Source organism: Spermophilus citellus, assembly GCF_964194105.1.
Source record: "Spermophilus citellus genome assembly, chromosome: 14".
Classification (NCBI taxonomy): domain Eukaryota; kingdom Metazoa; phylum Chordata; class Mammalia; order Rodentia; family Sciuridae; genus Spermophilus; species Spermophilus citellus.
Genome location: NC_138194.1, coordinates 45,317,367 through 45,339,942, shown reverse-complemented (window position 1 = coordinate 45,339,942; position 22,576 = coordinate 45,317,367). Strand labels below are relative to the sequence as shown.

General features: G+C 40.2%; 1 protein-coding gene across 21 annotated transcripts in view; it reads left to right on the top strand.

The window, feature by feature from the left end:
- STAU2 (staufen double-stranded RNA binding protein 2) overlaps nucleotides 1–22,102 on the top strand; it is a 333,473-nt gene extending 311,371 nt beyond the window's left edge. For all 21 annotated transcript variants that reach the window (XM_081266105.1, XM_081266100.1, XM_081266093.1 and 18 more), the window contains 2 exons: nucleotides 19,781–19,869; nucleotides 21,018–22,102. In XM_081266105.1, the coding sequence (XP_081122231.1) occupies nucleotides 19,781–19,869; nucleotides 21,018–21,111 (183 nt within the window). In that variant the 3' untranslated portion in view covers nucleotides 21,112–22,102. The remainder of the gene's footprint in view (nucleotides 1–19,780; nucleotides 19,870–21,017) is intronic.
- The last annotated feature ends 474 nt before the right edge of the window (nucleotides 22,103–22,576 follow it).

Below are 22,576 nucleotides of genomic sequence, written 5' to 3'. Positions count from 1 at the left end.
AGCTCAGTGGGATCTCTGTCAGCTGCAAGATTTATGTCATCTTGTCCAGTCCTGAGAACTGTTCCTTCAGCTCCTCACATCTGGATCTAATTGGAAAGACATTAAATGCACTGGAAAGGCATATTTCAGGGCAGTTCTTTATAGACACCCCTATTATAAAGGAGCTGACGGCTGTAGGTTCAAGTGGGATGAGCCAAGACAACGTCTCAGAAAGTGGAAAGCACGAAATTATGAAAGAGCTGCTGGGAATGAGAAGGCACTGTTCAAGGATTACATTTATTTGGTTGCTTTGGGAGGGAAATGGGGCAAGATGTCTGCCAAGTGCTTAAGACACTGACTAAAAAAAAAAAATCTTGCAGTTGGTCTAATAACTACACATCTAATATACTTCCAGTATTTCTATTACACATTAATTCAGGTCGAGCATCCCTGATCCAAAAATGAGAAACTCAAAAAATTATGAGCACCTAATCTAAATTTCAGATTTTGGATTTTTGAATCAGGGATGCTCAATACATGAAGTCTACGAAAATATTCCAAAATCAAAAAACTTCAGAAATCTGAAATACTTCTGGTCCCAAGCACTTTGGATAAGAGGTACTCAACAGGTACATATAAAAATGTCAGCTTTTTTCATCTAAATTCATAGAGCCCCTAGATCCATGCACTCACAATTGAACCCCTTGGGGGTAGTGAGGATATCATTTATTTCTTCATTACCCCCTTGCCTCTGGGAGCCTTGTCTGGGACTGTGTGACTTGAAAGGGATTTGGACCGCCACACAACCCTGCTGTAAAGGGGCTGCTGCCTTCTGTGTTCACAGAAGGGACTGGGTGGGCCTGGTCCATGTTGGGACCACACAGAGCTCCTCATCCAGATTGTGCAGGAGGTGGTGAGGGATGCCAACACTACCTCCTTCTCAACATCCCACCCAGTCAGCTTTCCTGGGCTCCCTGCGTCCAGAGAGAGTGAACCCAGCAAAAATAGTTGTAACAGCAAGAGGAGGTCAGCAGTGTACCAGCTACTGAAAGATGGAGGCCTGTTCCCTTCCACCTGCCTCCTGGGTGCCCTGCTACCAGGCAGATGGTGCCTTCCAAAACACAGATCTGAGCAGGGTACTCTCCAGTCCCCTTCCCTTCCTGGCCCTGGTGACACTGCCACTCTCCTAGTCTCTTAATCTGCTGTTACCCGTAACTTATTACACCACTATGGAAAAATAATTTGGCATATCTATCAAATTTTTATATTTGTTTTGAATGTATCTGTAAAAAGTTTATGTTGCAGACTATCCACTGCAGCTTTATTTGTTAAAGCTAGACATAATCTACATGTCTATTACTAGGAAACTGATTAAATATGTTATGGTACAGTTATATAGTGAAATAAGATGTTGCTATGACAAAGAATGAGATAGAACTATTTATGATGCCAAGAAAAGATGTCCAAGGTAGTATTGTTACATGAGAAAAAGCAAGTTGCAGAAAAATGAGCATATGATTTCACCTAGGGAAAAAATACAAAGTTCATATATATGTATACAAGAATATAATAAATACAATACATGGAAAGTATTCTAACACCCAAATGTTAATAGTAGTAACTTCTGTTATGTGGGATTAGAATTCATTGAAGGGAAAGACAATATGGGGGATTTTTCTTTACCGTCTACATATTTTAAAAAGTTTTACCATGGGAATTGTTCTTTTTAAGATAAAAATACTATTTTCCAAAATTAGTTTTAATTTTGGTTTTGTATTTAATTTTTAATATCTTTTTAGTTGTAGATGGACACAATACCTTTATTTTATTTATATTTAGTGCTGAGGATCAAACCGTGTGCCTCACATATGCTAGGTGAACATTCTACTGCTGAGCCACAATCCTATCTCCTTATATTTAATTTTTTATTTTTTATTTATTTATTTTTATTTTTTGGTACCAGGGATTCAACCCAGGGGTGTTTAATCACTGGGCCACATTCCCAGCCCCTTTTTATATTTTATTTAGAGATAGGATTTTATTTAGGGCCTCACTAAGTTGCTGAGGCTGGCTTTGAACTAGTAATCCTCCTGCCTCAACCTCCTAAATCACTGGGATTACAGGCATGTACCACCATGCCTAGCTAATTTTATTTTTATTATTATAGGTGCACACAAAGTTGGGGGGGAAAAGGTCCATAGAGGTACTGTGTACTCTGTACGCAGTCTCCTTTCTGCTGCCCCTGTATACTCTCACCCTCACTCTACTGCCCATGCTCCCAGCCCTCAGCAACCACCAATCTATTCTCTACCTCTGTGCTTTTGTCATCTCAGAATGTTATATACATGGAATCGTGTAGTGTGTGACTTTTTGAGATTGGCTTTTTTTTTTTTCACTCAACCTAATGCCCTTGAAGTTGCTCCAGGTTGTTGTGTGCATTGATAGTTCATTTATAGTCGATGGTGAACATACTATTTTGTGGAACAATTCACCTATTCTGGTATATTTTAATTGCTTCCAGTGTTTTATTATTACAGATAAAGTTACTGTAACATTTGCATTAGACATAAACCCCTGTTAGTCTGGGATAAACGTGATACTTGGTTAGTTTATGTTTATAGTTTTTGTTTTTAAATGAAAAACTGTTTTTCAGGATGGCTGAACTGTTTTACATTCTCATCAGAAATGGATGAGAGACCACTTTCTCTGGGACTTCTCCAGCATTTAGTGGTGTTATGACTTTTTATTTTGGCTGTCTTGAGAGATGTGACACTGTGGTCTCAATGGCAGTGAGTGATGTTGAGCATCTTTTTTTGTGTTGACTTGCCATTCCAAAATCCTCACAAGTGACATGTCTCTTCACGTCCTTTGCCATTTTCTAATTGGATTATGTGATCTTTGCTATTGAGTTTTTGAGAGTTCTTAATGTATTCTAGAAACTAGTCCTCTATTAGATATGTGGTCTGCAAACATTTTTGCCCAATTGTAGCTTGTCTTTTTCGTCTTATTCCAGAGTATTTCACATAGCAAAAGTTGGTAGTTTTGATATCATCTATTTCATCAGTTTTTCTTTTGTTTTTAAAAAGTGAATGAGGTTGTTTGCTGCCTCACTCTCTTGCTTAAGATTCATCTTATCCCAGCCTGCTTGTAAACTGTGATGAACCCTGAAGAAACTTTTATCTTTGTTTCTCCTGAATATTCACACCGGGTTGTTTTTTATGAAGTTGTAGTTCAACTAACTCAGCTATAAATTCTGACTTCTTTCTCAGTTGATAAGGAAGTCTGGTTCAATTTTGGTTCTTTTTATTCTTGAAGTTGGGGTTCACTAAAAACCCTCCACCTGTCCTTGGTCTCCCAGGACCCCAGCCTTCACTTCCCCTGCCATGGGAGCCCCTGTGGAAGCAAGGGTGCTATGACTTTCTCCTCGTAAGGCTTCTCGTTACATAAAAACATGGTGGGAATTAATAAAGTAGGTGCTCACTGTTGACTTGTGGTCTCTCTGTCCTGAAGGTGTCATCACAGGAGGCAATTTTGAGGAAGGGAGGAAGATTTGTGCATTTCTTGGCAATATGAGAGTGTAGAACACGAGTTGTAACACCTCCAGGTCACCCAGCTAAGCTATGAGAACCAAGCAGTCATGTCCACCCACTCATGGAGCATCAATTACATGCCAGTATTAGTGCTACAGACATGAACCAATTAAGACTCATCTGTGCCCTATTCTAGGGACTTAACAGGTAGACAGACATGCAGATTTCTCATAAGGGAGCACAATGCCCTGGTACCACTCTTGATAAAGACTGATTATTCTCATCTCCTTTCTTGGGATTTCCCCCAGCTCATAGCTTGACTGTGTTATCCAACCTCCCATGAAGTTAAGTGTGTCCTGTCACCAGATTCTGGCCTGTGGAATGTGAGGGCTTTCTTCCTCATTCATAATTTCCTCCCATACACCATCCTCCATTTTATTTTCTCTTACATTGACTGGATGGAGAGGATTGAATGAAATGGCCCAGAGAGGGGCAAACTCAGAAGGGTCTGGATCCCTTGCTGATCAGGATCCACTGCACAGGAACTTCCAGTTGAGCTTTCCATGGACATTGAGACCCTGGGATTTTTGTTGAGCAGTTTGTTTACCTTGACTTGTACACAGAGCACATAATTCAGTACTCCCCATACAGAAAGACTTCATAGAGGAGGTACTTGATTTCCCTTGGGGCATATCCTGCATTGCATTTCAAGTACTTTAAGTACTATTTACTTTTACAAATCAGGATATTGCCTTGTTGTTTTTGATGTTTGTGCTCATTCACTAATTTTCCTCCTTTGAAATATCATTTTACCTTCATTTGGCTAATAATACTAGCTATACAAAGCCCTAAAGTTGCATGCTGTCAAATTCCAAATAGCTTGTTGTTTTTAGAAACCACCCCTCCCTTCAGCAAATTCTTCTAGCCTTTTGATAACTTAATTCATATTCTTTCCGCATATTTATCCAACGAGGCAGCTTTTTAATTCTGGCATGGTCACCCTCCTTTCCTCCTGGGCTTTGATACTACCAGATGCTAGGGGGAAAACATTTGCAATATGCCTACAATCTATTTCAATATATAATTCTATCCAATTGAATGTCAGGCATTTCTAAAGAATGCTGTTAGTTGATATAATGTCCCTTGCTCAAGTTAAGGTTTTGATTTTGAATTCATATTGGAATGCCTTGTGTTATATTTTGTCCCAAATTTCTGAAACTATCATAGATACCCTCTTCTATCTATCTTGCCTCCTTAAAAGATTAACCATCAAGAGTGGAATTTAATGTGATATCTTTAGAAAGCAAAAGAAGAAAAATATTCTGCTTTTGAAAGAGAATCTACCCTCAGGCCAAAAAAAAAAAAATCCCAACAACCCTGCCAGTTGTCATGCATGCAGCTTAAAATGGATTAGGATTCCAACATACATTCTTATACTTATAACCTTACATCTTCATTTGTAACCAAGAAATTAGAAAGCGGTGTTTGGATATATTAGAATGTATCAACCCTCTTGGAGTACTAGCAATTTCAGAAACAAGAGAACTTCTTACACAAGTATTTCGCATATCCCCCAAAAGTATTCTAAATTTCTTCTCATTTTGGAATGAAGGTAAGTGAGGGGACCACTTGTGACCCTATTATTCCAATATAAAGTAAACCTCTCTGTTTGATTATATTGTTTTAATGAAGATGTTTTGAGGAAATCAGGATACCAGATTTTCCTTTGAGATAGTTACTTACTTATAGACTTTAAAATTGCTTTTAATAAAATTTCTAAACATTACCAAAGTGTGGTATTATTAATGATATGCTTTTCTTCCAGTTGTAACTAGGGGGAAAAAAGAGAGTTTACTTCTTGAAATTTCAGTGATTCTGCATTTGTGTTAATACAAAAAAAGAAACCTTCTAGAACACATTTAATTAGAGTTAATTAAATTATGCTTCATTTGAAAGCCTGACATTTAGACACTACTCACTCCATCTGACTAGTTAAGTCTTTAAAATCATATGAATTGTTAACTTGTGGCTTTCCATAACTGGGGAAAATAATTTGCTCTTTAATTTCCGTGGGGAACTTCTAAGAATTAATAAAACTGTATATAAAATGTGGCTTAGAGGTAACTGGATATTCTTAACCACAGGCACTATTTTAACCATTCATTCATTCTTTCAGTCAGCTAGTGGGTATTTATTGAGGATTTACTCTTCTAGGTGCTGAGTATTCACACTGAATAAAATACACAAATTTCTGCCCTCACAGAACTTATATTCTGCCTAGAGACATAATTAATAAAGTAAGTGGTTAAGTATGTAACAGGAATTTAGAAGGAAATACAATTTTACTGAAAATCAGGCAGTTTGAGGAGATGTGGAACATCAGGCAGAAGTGGGTTGGTGTGACTCCTTTAGATCCAGTGGTCATGAGGAGGTGACATTTGAGCAGAGAACAGGATTAAGCTGTGTGAAGAGCTGGAAGAGCAACCAGGAAAGTCATGTGAAAGGCCTTGAGCCTGAAAGAACTTGGGAGTTCTAAGAGCCTATAGGCTGGTGTGCTGGAACTGCATGGGCCCAGGAGTGCACGGTAGGTGAGAGACTGGAGCTGGAAGTTGGGCAGAATCACACTGGGTTTTGGGACCATAAAAGGAATTTGGATAGTAGGGCACTGTGGAGCACACCTATAATCTCAGTGATTTGGGAGTCTGAAGCAGTAGAATTGCAAGTTCAAGGCTGGTCTCAGCAACTTATTTAAAATAAAATAAAAAGAGCTGGGGATGTAGCTCAGTGGTAGAGGGTCCCTGAATTCAATCTCCAGTACTAAAATTTAAAAAAGAAAATAAAGGAGAGAAAGAAAGAAAGAAAGAAAGAAGGTCCTTGCATGCTTTTGATAGTGACCTGTTTTCATTTACATTTCAGAAATATTACTCTGGGACTGGTGTGGTGATGCACACCGGTAAACACAATGACTCAATAGGCTGAAGTAGGGGGACTGAAATTTTAAGACTGGCTTCAGCAACTTAGTGAGGCCCTAAGCAACTTAGCAAAATCAAATAAAAAGAGCTGGGGATGTGGCTGAGTAGTTAAACAACCCTGGGTTCAATCCCTGATGCCAAACAAGCAAACAAAACCTTACTATGGGTATACACAAAGCACAGGCTTTAGGTAGGCATTTTAATTGTTGAGGTTTTTACTTGTCCAAACTCATATGGGTTAGTAACAGGTGGAGTCAGTCATTGATTCCCAGATGTGTTCAGCTGCAAATCCCAGGCTCTGACCTACTTTGCTTCCCTGCCTGCAGCAGGACCCAGGGAGCTGGAGATCATGCATAACACTTTCATGTAGTGGGCTGCTATAGCGCATCGTGCTGGCTCGCAGCCACCACCTTTGCACAGGTCTCCCAACTCTGTGTCCACTGAGTCACCTTGGAAGGTGAAAATCAGCCATGGAAGGGTATCAACAAATACTACAGGTCAGGATTCCTGCCCCCACCCCCGCCAGGATCAGTTAAACATTTACTAGCACTACTTGTACATGGAGGAACTGTCTGGGAAGTATATAAACATCCATTGTAGGATTAAGTCCTACAGTGGAATGGCTTTCCTGATTCAGTCTTCTAAATGGAGATGCTGAGGCACAGTGTGGGCTAGATCCTTCCTCACATGACCAGTGGTGAAGCTCAGGTCCACATGTTACCCTCACCACGAGAACTCAGAGGACCATACTTACAACTTGTTAGGTAGTTCTACATGTCATTTCTCCAACAACCCTTGTCATTGTGCACACAGGCTGGGGTATAACCTGCATGGCTGTGTGTGTGTGAACAGGCCCAACTCTGAGTACCAAGGAGCTATAGATGGCAGGGCTTGCACAATCCGCCACCTGACAGATGGCCCCAGCAATGGGCCCCACCCAGTCTTTCCTCAGGGCCCCCTTGCCCACGAGTTTCCTTTTGGACACAGTTTCTTTCTTATTTTGATCCCGGAATCCTTTTGCCATAGGGCTTTCATCCCCTGGGCTTGGTGCAGGCTTTCCACAGTAAGGCACTTCCCTTCTCTACACAACAGCTTTAAGATTGTGACAAGTGCCTGCTCTGCTCCCCATCCCTACTCACCCTCCCAGCTCCAGCATCCTGCAGGTCTTCACACATGTTGCTTCTCTGGACCCCAAAAGTTTCTCTTACCCTAAGTATTACCCCAAATGCTGCCTCTCCACAATGAGCACCCTTTCTTGGGACTACAGTTCACTGTTCTTTCTTTGCAGCTATAATTGTGTTGCAGGGCCATTGCATACAGGCCATTCTCCATGCTGGGAGACACCCACAAAAAGCCATGTACGTTGGCATTAGTTTTGCTAGTGTCTAGCACAGCGCCTGGTTCTCAGTAGATATTTGTTGAATGAATGACAGTTCCCAGTGGGGAGTCAGGCCTCTCCCTCAAGGAAATAATGACAGACAAATGTTATGAGGGAAATAAACAGGGCTGTGATTTCCTGGGAGGAGATGTGGTCAGGGGAGGTATCCTGGAGCTAAGACCTAATGAAAGACCAGCATTGGTTGATGAGAAGGGATGGACAGAAGGACCTGAGAGGGAAGGGAGTTTGTCCCAGTAGAAGAACAGAAAGGAGCCATGAGTGAAGAGACAGTAGGACAAGGTGGAAGGAGGCCATTGAAAGACTGAGGTGGGAAGTGACACAGTCTTACTAAGGCTGCTTCAAGAGGTGTGGGGAGCTCTTCCCGCCTACTGTGGCTTGCAGGGAACCTGTAAGGGCAACTTCATGAACCTCAGCACCATAGACCCCATTTCTTCTCAGGCCTTCCCTTTGCCCAGTCATCCCAGGCAGACCCTCGTAGTCTCCTTCCTGGGTCCAGCACCAGTGTAGTCTCAGGAGAGACTCTAACAGCAGACGTTTACAACTCTGTGACTTGCAGTTCCCTTTAACGGATTCATACTCATTTTTGATGGGTGCCATAACAAATGCCACAAATTGATGGCTTACAACAACACACGTACATTATCTTGCAGTTCTCCACATCAGGAGTCTTGCATGGTAGCAGGGCTGTGCTCCTTTCTGGAGAAGAATCCATTTCCCAGTAAGTGATGACATAGCTCTCTGACTTTTCTCCCATAGGCCCTCTCACCACCACTACCACACTTGGGAAAGGTACTCTAATTCTAATCATTCCTGGGATTAGATTCGATCCACCTTCATAATACAGGTAAAAAGTCTCATCTCAAAACCCCTTACTTTAATCCCATCTGCAAAGTCCCCTTTGCCATATAAAACAACATATTCACAGGTACCTTAGAGTAGGACATGGATACAACTGGAGGTCATTATCCCACCTACCACAGGACTCCTTGACCCTAAAAGATCAGTCAATCAAATAAAATGATGAACCATTAGGATATAGATTAAAAAACCAATTTAAAAATACATCTTTGAGACTATCAAAGAAATGTTAACATGGGTATTTAGATGTAATAATTGATTACTAATATTTTTAGGTGTGAAGATACTGAATGTTACTCTAGGGCTTGGAATTCTTAATAGCTTTTGATTAAGGTTTTATTAGGGAGAACAAGAGCAATGGACTGAAAAAATTAAGAGGAATATAAAGAGAAGTAGACTTAAAGGAACAGGGAGGAGAAAGGAGTATAAGAATTTTATCACTGGATGTTGGGTTCAAAAGACAGCAAAGAAAAATATATAATACAAGCTCTCATTTATTAATAACCTCTAAAGTGTTTAATAACCACTAACTTTTTGTATAATCCAGTGCAGTAAGAGTTGTAGTCTCCAAGTTACAGATAAAGAACAGGAGGCTGAGAGGGGCAAAGTAACTTGTTTAAGGACACATAGATGGATTGCAAGAGCTGGAATTTTAATCCAGGTCTGAAAACTCTGTTAGCCACCTTTCCATTTCTATAACAAAATGTAATCAACTTATAAAGAGAAGGGGTTTCTTTTTGGCTCACAGTTTTGGAAATTTCAGTTCATGATGAGTAGCCCCATTGTTTTGGGCCCGTGGTGAAGGAGCACATCATGGTGGGAGCATGTGGCAGAGTAAGACTATTCACCTCATGGCCAGGGAGCAAAAAAGAGAAGAAAGAGATCAGGTCCCACAGTTGCCTTTGGATACACACCCCTAATGACCTAAGGACCTACCACAAGTCCTTACATCTACCACTTTCTAATAGTAGCATCCTGGGGACAGAGCCTTTAACACAAGCCTTTGGGGGCATTCAAGATCCAAAGTATAGCAGACTCCAAATACCAAGCCCTTTTCTCTTCTTTGTCCAGGTGACAAGGAGAGTGTATTAGTTTCCTTTTGATGCTTTAACAAATTACTAAAGACCTGTTGACTTAGCACAAATGTATTATCTTACAGTTCGGTAGGCCAGAAATCAGACAGAGGCCTCACTGAGCTAAGATTAAGGTTTTAGTAGTTCTTTCTTGGAGACTCTAGGAGAGAATCTGCTTCCTTTCCATTTTCTTCCTCTACTCTTTGACGCATGGCCCCTTCCTCCATCTTCAAAATCAACAACATTATACTTGTTCGATTATTCTTCCCTGGTACATCTTTTTCTTTGACCAAAGCCAGGAAAGTTTCTCTGATTTTAAGGATTTGAGCAATTAGAGTGGACCCACCCAGATAATCCAGGCTAATCTTCCCATCTCAGCATTCATGCCTTAACCTCATCTGCAAAATCCCTTTTGCCATGTGAGGTAGCATGTGGATTCTGGGAAGTAGGATATGGGCAAGTTGGTGGCGGAGAGTATTATTCTACCTTCCATAGGGAACGATGCTGCCATTATGACACTTACCTTGCCAGCAGACTAGTGTGCCCAACACTTTATTGTGACAAGCCCCATTACAAAGGGGACTTTGTGTTGAATCCAAAAAAAAAATTAAATACAGGGCAAAAAAGGACTTTGAGCAGCAATGACGTTGGCCAAATCGAAAGAGCCTAGTTAGAGGAAGGCATGAGAGTGGATGCTGCTGCTCAAGTGTGTTCTAAGCACATTGGTGACATTCCTCAGCACAGTTAATCCTGCTTTAAATCCATCTCTGTGTTGTCGTCATGGCTGGCAGCTATATGAATTACCCATTCTAAGAGCCTGACTGCAGAAATCAAGGTGGTGGCTAAGTTTGCTCATTTTTTAAAACCAATTTTTCAAATTCTAGAGCCAATACACCTATTTTAGGAAACTATGGAAAATCTGCATGTTTCTGATCACCCACCCTCCTACTTTTTTTTTTCACAACCAGTCCCCCCCCCCCAACGAGTAACCATCATCTTGAGGCAGACAGTTCTTTGTTCCCAGGGCAAGTCATTTTATAAAGTACCAATTTTATGGAAATTGCCTGATCTAATAGGATTGTGGGAGCTTGAATGAGAAGTGCAGGCTATAATGAAATTGTTAGAAAGCAGGGCAGCAAGTGAGTTAATTAACACTGAGTGTTATCCCTTTTTTAATTTAAAAAAAGTTACATCATTGATTCATCTGAAATGAAATAGACTACAGTGATAAAGTTTAGAAACACAAATATCTTTTTGGTTTCTCTAGTTTTATATAGAGACAGGGTATTTAATTATAGACCTTTTAAAGCAGCAAAAGGTTCTCTTAGAAACCTTAAAATTCACGTTCTTCAAGCTTACTAAAGAACGGTCTTTCAATCATTTGAGTGATTTAATATACAGTCAGTCCCAGAGACTGTTGAGATGGGAAGTTAGGAGAATCCTCCACTGCAGATGGAGATGTTTGCTTTTGAAGCCTATCATTTCCTCGTGGCAGGAGACTGATTTAATTAACTGCATACATGACCACTATGGTCATTGTGAGCTGAATCTAGCAGTTAGATCTGCTCCCAGGAAGAGATCAACATGAACAAGCACTTTAGGGAGAAAAGGCAAAACAAAACAAACCTTGAACACTTACTTAAAAAATGAAGGCCACATTCAGACGTGTATGGTTATCATTGACTTTAATAGGAACAGCCTGTCTGTTTCTGGGAATCAGGATAAGTTGGTGGGAAAAGTATGACATAGAAGCAAAGGAAATAAAAGGACTCGTTGGGCATCTTGTTCAAAGACTTCACAAAGAGCTGCTTGTCAGGAAAATGAGTTAAAAAATCACATTTTGCTAATGAAGACTGTTGTCTCTCAGAGAATGACCTAATGCTGCTACACTGTCATTACAAACTAATCCCTGAAGAAGGAAGCAGGAAGAAGAGGTACTGGTTTTAACAATTAGCACTATTTGCTAATTGCTTATCGTCAAAAGGAGAGTTCCAAATTACAGAAATAACTGGAAAGATGCACCATTCTCTGTACACACACACACACACACACACACACACACACACAATCCAGGACCAACAATAGGCATGGAAAATATCTATTGGCATCATGTTTCTGGCATCGCTATAACTACGCACCAAACAAGCAACACATGAGTCGGTGGCGACATCTCTTCTAGAACCTGTGGGGCTTCATTCACAAAGCAGTTGTAAAATCTTTGGGGGACAAAAATATTTCCATATCACTATGCAGATGCTTTCCTCTAAGGGAAACACACACACACACACACACACACACACACACACACACATACAAAATGGATAAGTTTCAGGGCTGAAAAGACAGGATAAAAACAGGACATGTCATCCACTTATTTAAAATATGTCTTTAATTTTTGTCCCAAACAAATCTTCATTGATTGTTTTGGCTATGTGTTGTCTTTTCTTTTTAAAATCATAGAGCATATTAGTTGTCGTAGGCTGAAGTTTAAGACTGAGGTTGGTAGGCTGCGGTGACATACAAATGGATGCCGAGTATGTTTGTTTTGGTTTGCTAGGAAAACACTGGAAATGAAATCATTGAGTTGTCTTTTTGTTTATAGCCAAAGACTTATGGAGGGTTATGGGTACTTATGTTAGTGTATCTTTGAAATTCTCTAATCCACAGTGAGTGGGAAGTTACACAACTTGGGTTCAGCATCATCCAGGATGTTCCTCATTAGGGAACCCAGATTTGCCTCCTTCCCACGACTCCCCAAGTTTAGTTTACATTCATCACACAGCAAATTGTCCATGCTGAAGGGTGAACTGCAGGCAGTGCGACCTGAACATCTTGTTATCTATTTACCTTCTCAGTAAATAGACAATTAAGAACTTGCCTCTTAAGCAGGCTTCCAAGTATATCTTCCCAAATGAGAGCTCTTTGATTTCCCCCTCTTTCCAAAGTGTCCTTTAATACTATGTAGCAGATTTATAATATGTTCGGAATTTTTTAAAGCAGCTGGCCTCTAGTAAGTTAACAATGTATTCAGTTGGAATAGTTTAAACATGAGGATTTTGTTGATTTTACCATCTTCTGGACAATTTTGGAGGAGTATTGTAAAACACTTCTGTAGACTGTTAAATTTTAGCATTTATTCATAAAGCCACTGCATTATCCATTGTTCTTTGAAATAATTGATCTGATAGAAAAGGCTCTTTTGCTTGTTTGACCTCAGTACATAATTGGGTCTTGCTAAATGTACTGTGGCTTTTTCAGGCATTTTGCATCTTTCTATTGTTGTGGGCATTTTGCTGTAGAAAGAGAAGCCAACCTATCTCTTGTGGAATTCTTTAATTGGTAAATGTCCTTTCCCGGAAAACAGTGGGTGATGAATTGAGAACGAAGGTGGGAGGAGCGCCCCGGATTCCTCAGTTATGCTCTTGGCAAGTGGAGGAGGAAGCAGCTCCGAGAATGTTCTCTTAGTACCTGCAAGAGGAGCCACAGAGGTCTGCAGCCCCTGTCCATCTCTGCTTTCCCAAGCAGTTTGGGCTCATGGCTGACTGTACATCATAGTCAAACCCTTTATTCTCTTTGTCCATTTCACTTCTGCAATCCTGGACCTCCTCTTCTTTTTTAAAATTTTATTATTATTATTATTATTATTATTGTTATTATTATTATTATTATTATTATTATTATTTGGAGTACTGGGAATTGAACCACGGGGCTCTTAACCACTGAACCACATCTTCATCACTTTTATATATTTCATTTAGAGATAGGGTCTCGCTGAGTTGCTGAGGCTAAGTTTGAACTCATGATCCTCCTGCCTCAGCCTCCCAACCAGAGTCATTGGGATTACAGGCATGCACCACTATGCTGGGCTCCTGGAACCTCTTCTTGCTGCAACTTCCTATACCCCACAAGCCCTGCAAAACCCTTGAGCTCCTTTCTCGCTCCTGCCAGCAAGGGGAAAAGTCTTTTCATGAAAATGGGGAAGGGAGGCAAATAAAGAAGCAAGACACATTACCTTTGGAGTGTTAAGAAGTGGAGAATTGAGTCATCTTGTTTGTGGTCCTGGCATGGTTCTAAGTGACAAAATAATTCCTGTAGTCATTTGGCATTAGCCAAAATTGTGTTACAGAAGTGCTGAGTAGAGCCTTGGAAGTCAAACCAGGGAAACTGAGAGGGGGCTGAGGGACTTCCACAAATAACTAAATCTTCAAGAAAATGGAGAAAACTTTATTAGCTTACTTCAAGTTATTATTGTGGGAAGCAGTGAATGGAGTGAGTATGGAAGAGAAGCTAAGAGTGATTTTAAAATACTTTTGAAAGAAGCCATGCTGAAATTGGGCAGCCTGAATGTGAACAGCTTTAAGTTCAGAAAAAAATAAAGGGAAATGACCAAGAATATGATTGGGGTTCAAATCTCTGCTACTCAAGTAGATTTGTGAATTCTCTAGCCTTCTTTTTTTAATATATATTTTTTTAGTTGTAGTTGGACACAATACCTTTATTCTATTTATTTATTTTTTATGTTTTGCTGAGGATCGAACACAGTGCCTCACACATGCCAGGCAAGTGCTCTACTGCTGAGCCACAACGCCTGCCCTTCTCTGGGTTTCTGCTTCCTTATGGGCAGGACCTCCCTTGCAGGGCTGTGATAACACCTGAGGTCACGCAAGTATAGGGCCTGTGGCAGAGTGATGCTCATCAAATGATAGCTATTACTGTTTACAGAGGTTAAGATAAATTATTATCTTGGTCCTATATAAATTAGAAAGAAGTCCTTTCATACTTATAAGCCATTGTATTCCAGGTTATCAGTAAGATGTGGGCTGAATGATCTCAGCAGGTAGATAAGAGAATGTTACTTGGAAGCTGTCAAGCATACCTTTGGAGGGAAGCAGTCACTCAAGAATTCTGAAAATCCGTTTATGGCATAGTGTGAAAGAGCACACTGCCATTCCAGCCTGTAGGATGCTCTTTGAATGATGACAGTCATTTTGACAGTGCATGGGGACCAGAATGACATGATGATAAAATCATCCCAGAAATTTTGCAAGAGACAAAACATTGAACCTGCTCCCTGAGACCTGGCCTTTGTCTCAGGTGTTTGTCTCTATTTAGATGAAAAGAGTAGGTGCCATAGTTCTGGACACAATGAAGCAGGTTATTTGGTTAGTGATATTCAGGCCACATGAGGAACCAAGTGTTCCCAATGGCAACCTAGGTAAATGGGCTTACAATTTTAATTTAAGGTTTTAAAACATTTTGGGTGCTGGGAGTATAACTCTATAGTAGCATGATTGATGTCATAAGTTTGATCCCTAGTACCCCCCCCAAGACACACACATATAAATATTTGATTTGGGTTGTTGATTTGGCCTCATTGGGAATAAAACAGGACTGAAACGCCCTGGAGCTCTCAGCAGTCTCATTCAGCAATATCACACTGCAAATTTGAATGGACTATTAATAGTTCATTTGGGAAGAAATTGACCAAAATTAACATTCCCACCAATAATTCACATATTAATGTATCATAACAAAATAGCTGGTCATTTGTTCAAAATTGTTGCAACTACAAAGAGCTTTAGGTTCATGAGCCCACCCAAGAAGTTGGGAGTATTTGTGAAGATGGTCAGGCATGTATGGTCTTTGGAGCTCAGAAGCAAGTGGGCCTGACTCTTAGTGCCACATACATGTGGGAGTCAGGACACATGCTCAAGTTGATGGCACAGCCCATGAGAACATATATACTCACAGGACTGTTTTTAGCATAACTATCCCAGCATTTCAGGACTTGAAAGGGTTTCAGATGTCACCCAATCAAATCTAAACAAGAGTCAAATTCTTCTGCATTTTTTTTTTTTTTTGAGGACTATGGCCAGAGCTATTCAAATCTGGCTCTTTCAAAAGTGAATTTAATTTTTGAAAACAACCAAATCCTCACTAAGGCCAAGTTTAATGAATAAAGTAAATGATCAAGATAAATAAATTAAAAACAAGGTTGGGCCCTAAAATGACAAAACTGATTTGCTCACTTGACCTGCAAAGTGGTTCTGAGAAGTAATTCCAGAAGCACTGAGCGCAATGCCTTCCTCCACTGCTGGTGTGGGTGCGCCTGTGAGGACAGGCAGAGAGTACAGACCAAGATCTGCAAGAACAGGCATCATATTTGACTTAGATATTCAATTTCTAGGGATTTATCGTAAAGTATTGAGATGGTTCAACAATGATTTAATGAGTAGAAAGCTCAGTGCAGTGTTCATAACAGCTTAAAAACTGGAACTTTGCTAAATGTCTAGCAGTGGGGATTGGCCAGATACAGAAAGGCATATAAAGTCAGTAGGATACTGTGCAGCGTGAAAATGCTGCTTCTGAATGTTTGTGTTGGTGTGAAAAATTGCTCGTGTTCAGAGAAAAGAGCAGGTAACAAAACAGTGTTAAGATCTGCTCCAGGTGAAGGTGAGTAGCCATGGGGAGGAGTGAGGTGCGGCATGGGATTATGAATATTTCAACTCTTTGCTTGTCTATATATTCTGACTTTCTTATAACAACAAAATGTTTTTAATTGTTTTTTTAGTTGTCAATGGTTCTTTATTTTATTTATCTTTATGTGATTCTGAGAACCGAACCCAGTGCCTCACACATGCTAGGCAAGCCCTCTACCACTGAGCCACAACTCCAGCCCCACAACAAAATATTTTAAAAATAAAATGACAATAAAGGAAAACATTCAAAAGAGAGGGAGACTAATTCTGCTGTCTTGAGAGAGGAACATGGTGCACCTGTATTCATTTGCTGCTGGAACAAAGTGCCACAGGCTGCAGGTCTCGAACAGCAGAAGCTTGTTGCCTCACAGTCTGGAGGCTGGGAATGTGGGATCAGGTGTTGGCAGGGTTGGTTCCTTCTGAGTGGTAGGAAGGATCTGGTCCCTGCATCTCTCCTCACTTCTGGGAATCTTTGGTGTCCTTGGTTTCTGCTGCCACACTGCAATCTCTCTTTTCTTCTTCATGCGGTGTTCTCCCTAAACGTGCATCTGTGTTCAGATTTCTGCTTTACATAAGGACGCCAGTTGCAGGGTGAGGGCTCCACCTTACTCCTATGTGACCTCATTTTAACTAACCACATCTGCAACAACACTGTTTCCAAATAAGATCACATTCCAAGGTATTGAAGCTCAGGACTTCTGCATATGCGTATGCAGGATTCAAGCCCACAGTGGTACCCAGTGAGACAGCCACGCTGCTCCTGCGCCACTGTCGACCACAGTACCGTGCCACTGGCTATACAGCATGATTGAGAGTCTGGATCAAGAGCAGTGGGATGGGGACACTGACCACCTCTCTGCAGAACTCCAGGTTTAAAGAGAATGGTGAAAACTGAGCCCAAGCACAGTCTCCTCCCTGTCCCAGGGCACCTTGGCCAGGGTTGCAGACACAGATACCTGTTTAGACTAGCACATCTGATCTAGGGGGCTCAGTTTAAAGACCTGAAAAGAATAGTAGTCTAAGAAAAAGAAAACCATGTATCATTACTTTTGTTTGCATATAGAAATTGTGGCTTAAGAAACAAAACAAACACTAGACATGGTGACACAGCCTGTGATCCCAGCCATGTGGGGAGCAGGAGGATCTCAAGTTGGAGGCCAACCTGGGTGATTTTTAGCAAGACCCTACCTCAAAATAAAAAATAAGTGCTGGGGTTGTGGCTCAGTGGCAGAGCGCTTGTCTTGCACAAGTGAGGCACTGGGTTCAATCCTCAGCATCACATAAAAATGAAAAACAAAATAAAGATATTGTGTCCATGCAAAATTTAAAAATATTTTTAAAAATAAATTTAAAAAAGGGCTGGAGATGCAGTTCAATGGAAGAGGGCCCCTGGGTTTGATCCCTAGTACCACAAAACAAAACAAAAAAATCCAGAAAAGCCAAGAGAAAAGATAAAAATATTAGGAGTAGACTGGACACCATGGCACACACCTGTAAATCCCAGGGGCTCAGAATTACGTATTCAGGAGGACCTCAAATTGAAAGCCAACCTAAGCAGCTTAGTGAAGCCCTGTCTCAAAATTTAAAAAAAAAATTAAAAGGGCTGGGGATGTGGCTCAGTGGTTGACTGCCCCTGGGTTCAATCCCCAGTACCCTTCCCCACAAATTGAGAGTATATTACACTAAAAACTATATGTGAATGTTTACAGTGGTTTTATTCATAATCACCAAAACCCAGAAACAATCAAGACCCCCTTTGTAAGTGAGGGGCTACACCAACTGTGACACATCTGTGCAATGAAATAAAAGAAATGAGCTGGGAAAAGACACAGAAGGACTTTAAAATGCACATTGCTAAGTGAAAAAAAAAAAAAAAACAGTCCAAAAAAATCTGCACAGTACATGGGTCCAAGTATATGACACTTTGGAAAAAGCAAAACTGTAGAAGCAATAGAAAGATCAGTGGTTGCCAGGGGTTTGATGGGGAAGGAGGTAAAGAGGGAGAGATAAATAGGTGGAGCTCAGGATTTTTAAGGCAGTGAAACTATTCTACATATAGATACTGTGATGGTTGCTACGTGTCATTATGCATTTGTGAAAACCCATGGAATATACAGCACAAAGAGTGAATCCTAATGTAAACTGTGATTTAATTAATGATAATATATCAATATTTACTCATCAGTTATGACAAATGTACTTTACTGCTGCAAGATGATGGTAATGAGGGAAACTGTTTAGGACAGGGAGGCAGGAGGCAGTGCATGGGAACTCTGCACACCATCTCCTCAATTGTTCCATAAACCTAAAACTGCATGAAAAAAAAAAGAAGTCTATTAACTTAAAAGTGAAATCTTCCAAATAAATATCTTCTGTAAAAAGAAATGTAAAAGAAACTATGCACTTAGCTACCCAAAAGGGGCCTTTGGCAGATAAAAGTTTGAGAAACTGCAAGAGTTAGCTCTTTTCAAAGGCAGCTGAGAAGACACAGATGCCCAAAGTGTGAACCAGCAGGACTCTGGAGATGCAAACAGCCCCGAAGCCCACACCTACCTCAGACTCAACAAAGGCCTTCTAATGGAGCTTCCAAGGTGGGGAGGGGGAAGGGAAGAGCAACCAAATTCTTATTCAAAGAAATAACAATTTGGAACATGCACAAGAGTGTCAACAAGTTATGTAGATCTTATCAGCAGTTGCATTTTTGGTGCCTCCCAGCTATCCAGCCAGGCTCCACCAGCCTGTCATCACCCATCAGCATCCCACACCTCCAGGTCTATCAACACCTCACCAGAGCCCCAAGGAGCCCAGATTCTTGCTCCTTCCCTTTCCTCTCAGGATGCCATCATAGCCTTCCACTGACTATGCATGAGTACCTGCTGTCCATTTCTGGTAATATTCTATCACTTAATTTGGTCTTCACCATCCACAAAATTGAACAACAATACCTTTATGCTAGCTTTGGAAAAAGTGCTCAAGGTGGAAAAATCTGATATCTTCACATCTGAAGGAAGAGGATGATGCATAATCTCAGTCATGTGAGGAGAAAACGTGCAAAGTATTTCCTGTTTATAGGAAATGTACGTTTGCAGGTGAAATTTGCAAAATTGTGGGTAAGGGATAAGGCATAAGACTCATTGAAATTCTTTTTCCCAATCTTCCTAAAAATGAAGGTCTCATAGTTCTGGAAAAAAAAATGTATACATACACCTATAATTTATAGTTTTAAATTATTTGTTATTATTTTCATTATATATATATATTATTTATGTTATATATACATGTATATGTGTGTGTGTATATATAAAATAAAAATATACATGTACGTTGCTCTATGATAACTCAGCCTTTCAAATGTAATTTTGCTAAAGGATGTAAAAAGCATTTCTTTAGATTAGTGAAAACAATAGTCTATATCTTGACTTTCTTTTACAGTTACCTCTGCATTACATTAAAGTCAGTGAATGGCTCTCCTTGTTTGTTTTCATTGTAGGCAGCTTTAAGTGCCTTGAAACAATTTTCTGAACAAGGACTGGATCCAATTGATGGAGCAATGAATATTGAAAAGGGTTCTCTTGAAAAGTGAGTAAATCCTCCATTGGTATTTTTATATTTGTAATTTTCATAATGGTACAAAAGATGAGGCATAGACAATTATGATGTAAAAACATCCAGGCAAAGATATCTAAATCTTGCAAAATTATTCATTATATAATTAAAGGTAGATAAATGAAAAGCAGCATAGGTGGTCATATTCATCTTCTATAATATATCTGCAAGTTTTAATCTATGAATTAATGAATGCCTTTGTTGGAAATGTTTATGAGTTTGTTGACCCTAGAGACTTTGCAAAACTTACCAAAAAGTTTTTTTCACTTCATACTGTTGACCATCCTCTGACTAACCCACTTTCTGTGATTAAAAAAAACAAAACAAAAAAAAAAAACCCCACTTATGTTACTGCTAAGTTGTGAACACAATAGAGAGAAAAGAAAAAGATATAGAGAGATGTCCCTCCCCTAGGCTGTACTGGTTTTTCACATTGTCATATGAAACACAGCACAACAGTGCCACAGGCCTGGGGCTTCTAGGGCTTGCAACTATAAAAATTATTTCTGGAATCCAGCTTGCAGCATTTTTATGAGACTTGTACATAAGGCTCTATCTAAGGGACTGGATTTTGGGTCTCTCCAGAGACCCAATTTATACTAAAGAAACGTAAGGCAATTACATTTACATAGTAGGATCCAAACTCTTTCAAAGCAATAATAATAACCAGCAAGTTCTCAGAACACACATGTAATATTTTTAGAATTAAAATAAAAAATAGATAACCCAGGAAGTAAAAACCAGACACAATGATCCTGTAGTTAAATGAACATACCCCCAAAAAACCAAACCAAAATAAATAACCCAGAAAAACAACAATAACAAAACTGCCAACATTTGGTCATTAATATTTAAAAGGTAAGAGCATGAGAAGAAAACATTTGGTAAACAGACGTGGCATTTTAAGTTGTCTATAGATTGGCAACCACTTATAAGCTAATTTAATCAAAACCATTTCCACATGATCTCATCAGCAGACTATCTGAACATAAATATTGTTGTTTCACTTTAAAATGTCACTTTTGTGGTGACCTTTGAATCCTATGTGCCATCTGCTAATAAACATGTCTGAAGATGTGCAACCCTGGACCTCAGCTCTTGTTAATGTATTAATCTTTTAGACAAGCCAAGCATCTGAGAGAGAAAGCGGACAATAACCAGGCGAACCCGGGCTCCATTGCTCAGGACTGCAAGAAATCAAAGTCGGCCATCTAGCAACTCCCAGAACCCACGGCTGCCACCGCATCCTTATAAACCTGTCAGCACGCATGAGGGTGTCTGAGTTCAAGGAAATGAATGACTAATACCATTATTTGAGTCTTATGTGAAGACAACACTATTCTAACACAAGAGATAATGTACATGGTACTGTTTATTCAACTGGGGAAAAATAAAACTTTGAGCATTTCCCTTGGAACTTGAGATCAGATCATAACTCATTTGCCCAGAGGCAGCAGAAATCTGATCCTGCTACTGGAGCTTAAAATAACAATTAATGAAAAGTGTTAGAAACAGAGCTCAAGTTTTTAAATGATTAATAGAGAAGTTGGGTTTGGTTCTGTTGTTCTGATTGTTTTCTGGTGGCGCTTGTGTTCAGTTATACTCTCTCGTTTGAAAAAATGCTTGACCATTCGAAAACTAACCACTGACGTGCTGTGGAATGTGATGGTTGTTGTCTTCATATAGAGTCACACAGTTTCTCTTTTTATGCAGATATTTGTAATCTTCATCCTATATCAATATAAATAAGGTGCGCTACGCAAAGATGTATGCAAACAAATATGTTTTAAATCAGGTCAGATATTTGATTAAAAACATGAAATAATGCTAGGAACAAGTAGTTTCAATATATTCCAGGAATTTTAAAAAACAAAAACAAAACAAAACCAAGCAGTTGTGGGTTTTGAGCTCCATGATACCATTAGCAATGAAGGGGGCGTCTTGCCTCTGCGTGTCATTTTCCTGGATTCCACTCTGTGTCGTGGAAACCGTGCCATCCCCATCCGTGTGTTGTAACCACTCACTGTTTGCATCAAGAGTGTCTTTACTCAATGCCTCTGGATTTGGGACAGTGAGTAGGATCAGAGTCAATGATGTACATGGCGGGGAAGGGAAAGCCTGTTGGAGAAGCTTCTAGCCAAGCCGCGTTCTGGACCAGCATGTTGGAATCCAGCGTGGGGCAAATGCAGTAAAAATTTGGTCGGTTTCTGTGTGAAGTGTTGTTATTGTTGTTCTTTCATGCCCTCACTCTCCTCTCTTAAATATCACCTCAGTGAAACCCATTGGAAAGGCCACCACCCGGCCCAGTCACCCTGCCCAGCGGAGGAATTAGCAACCGTATCTGTGAAACTGCAGAGCCGCCTCCTGGGTGACGCGCAGGCCAGGTTCTGGCCAGCCAACGTCATCTCATTGTCCAGGCTTTCTCCTTATTGATTTGCAGATGTTGTGCAATGAGAAAACACTATACGGTCTAACTGCTCGACCCAACCTGACAATAGGAATATAATTATGTAAGATTTCACAAGCAAAACCACCACAAATCATGATCTGGCTGACTCACACTCGACTGGAGAATAAACAAACAGCACCATAAGGAAATAACTCCAGGGTTGTTGCTAATGACTCCCATGTGGGGAAGTCCGTCCGTCTGTCCGTCAGTACTGGGAGGGCTGGGTGCCCT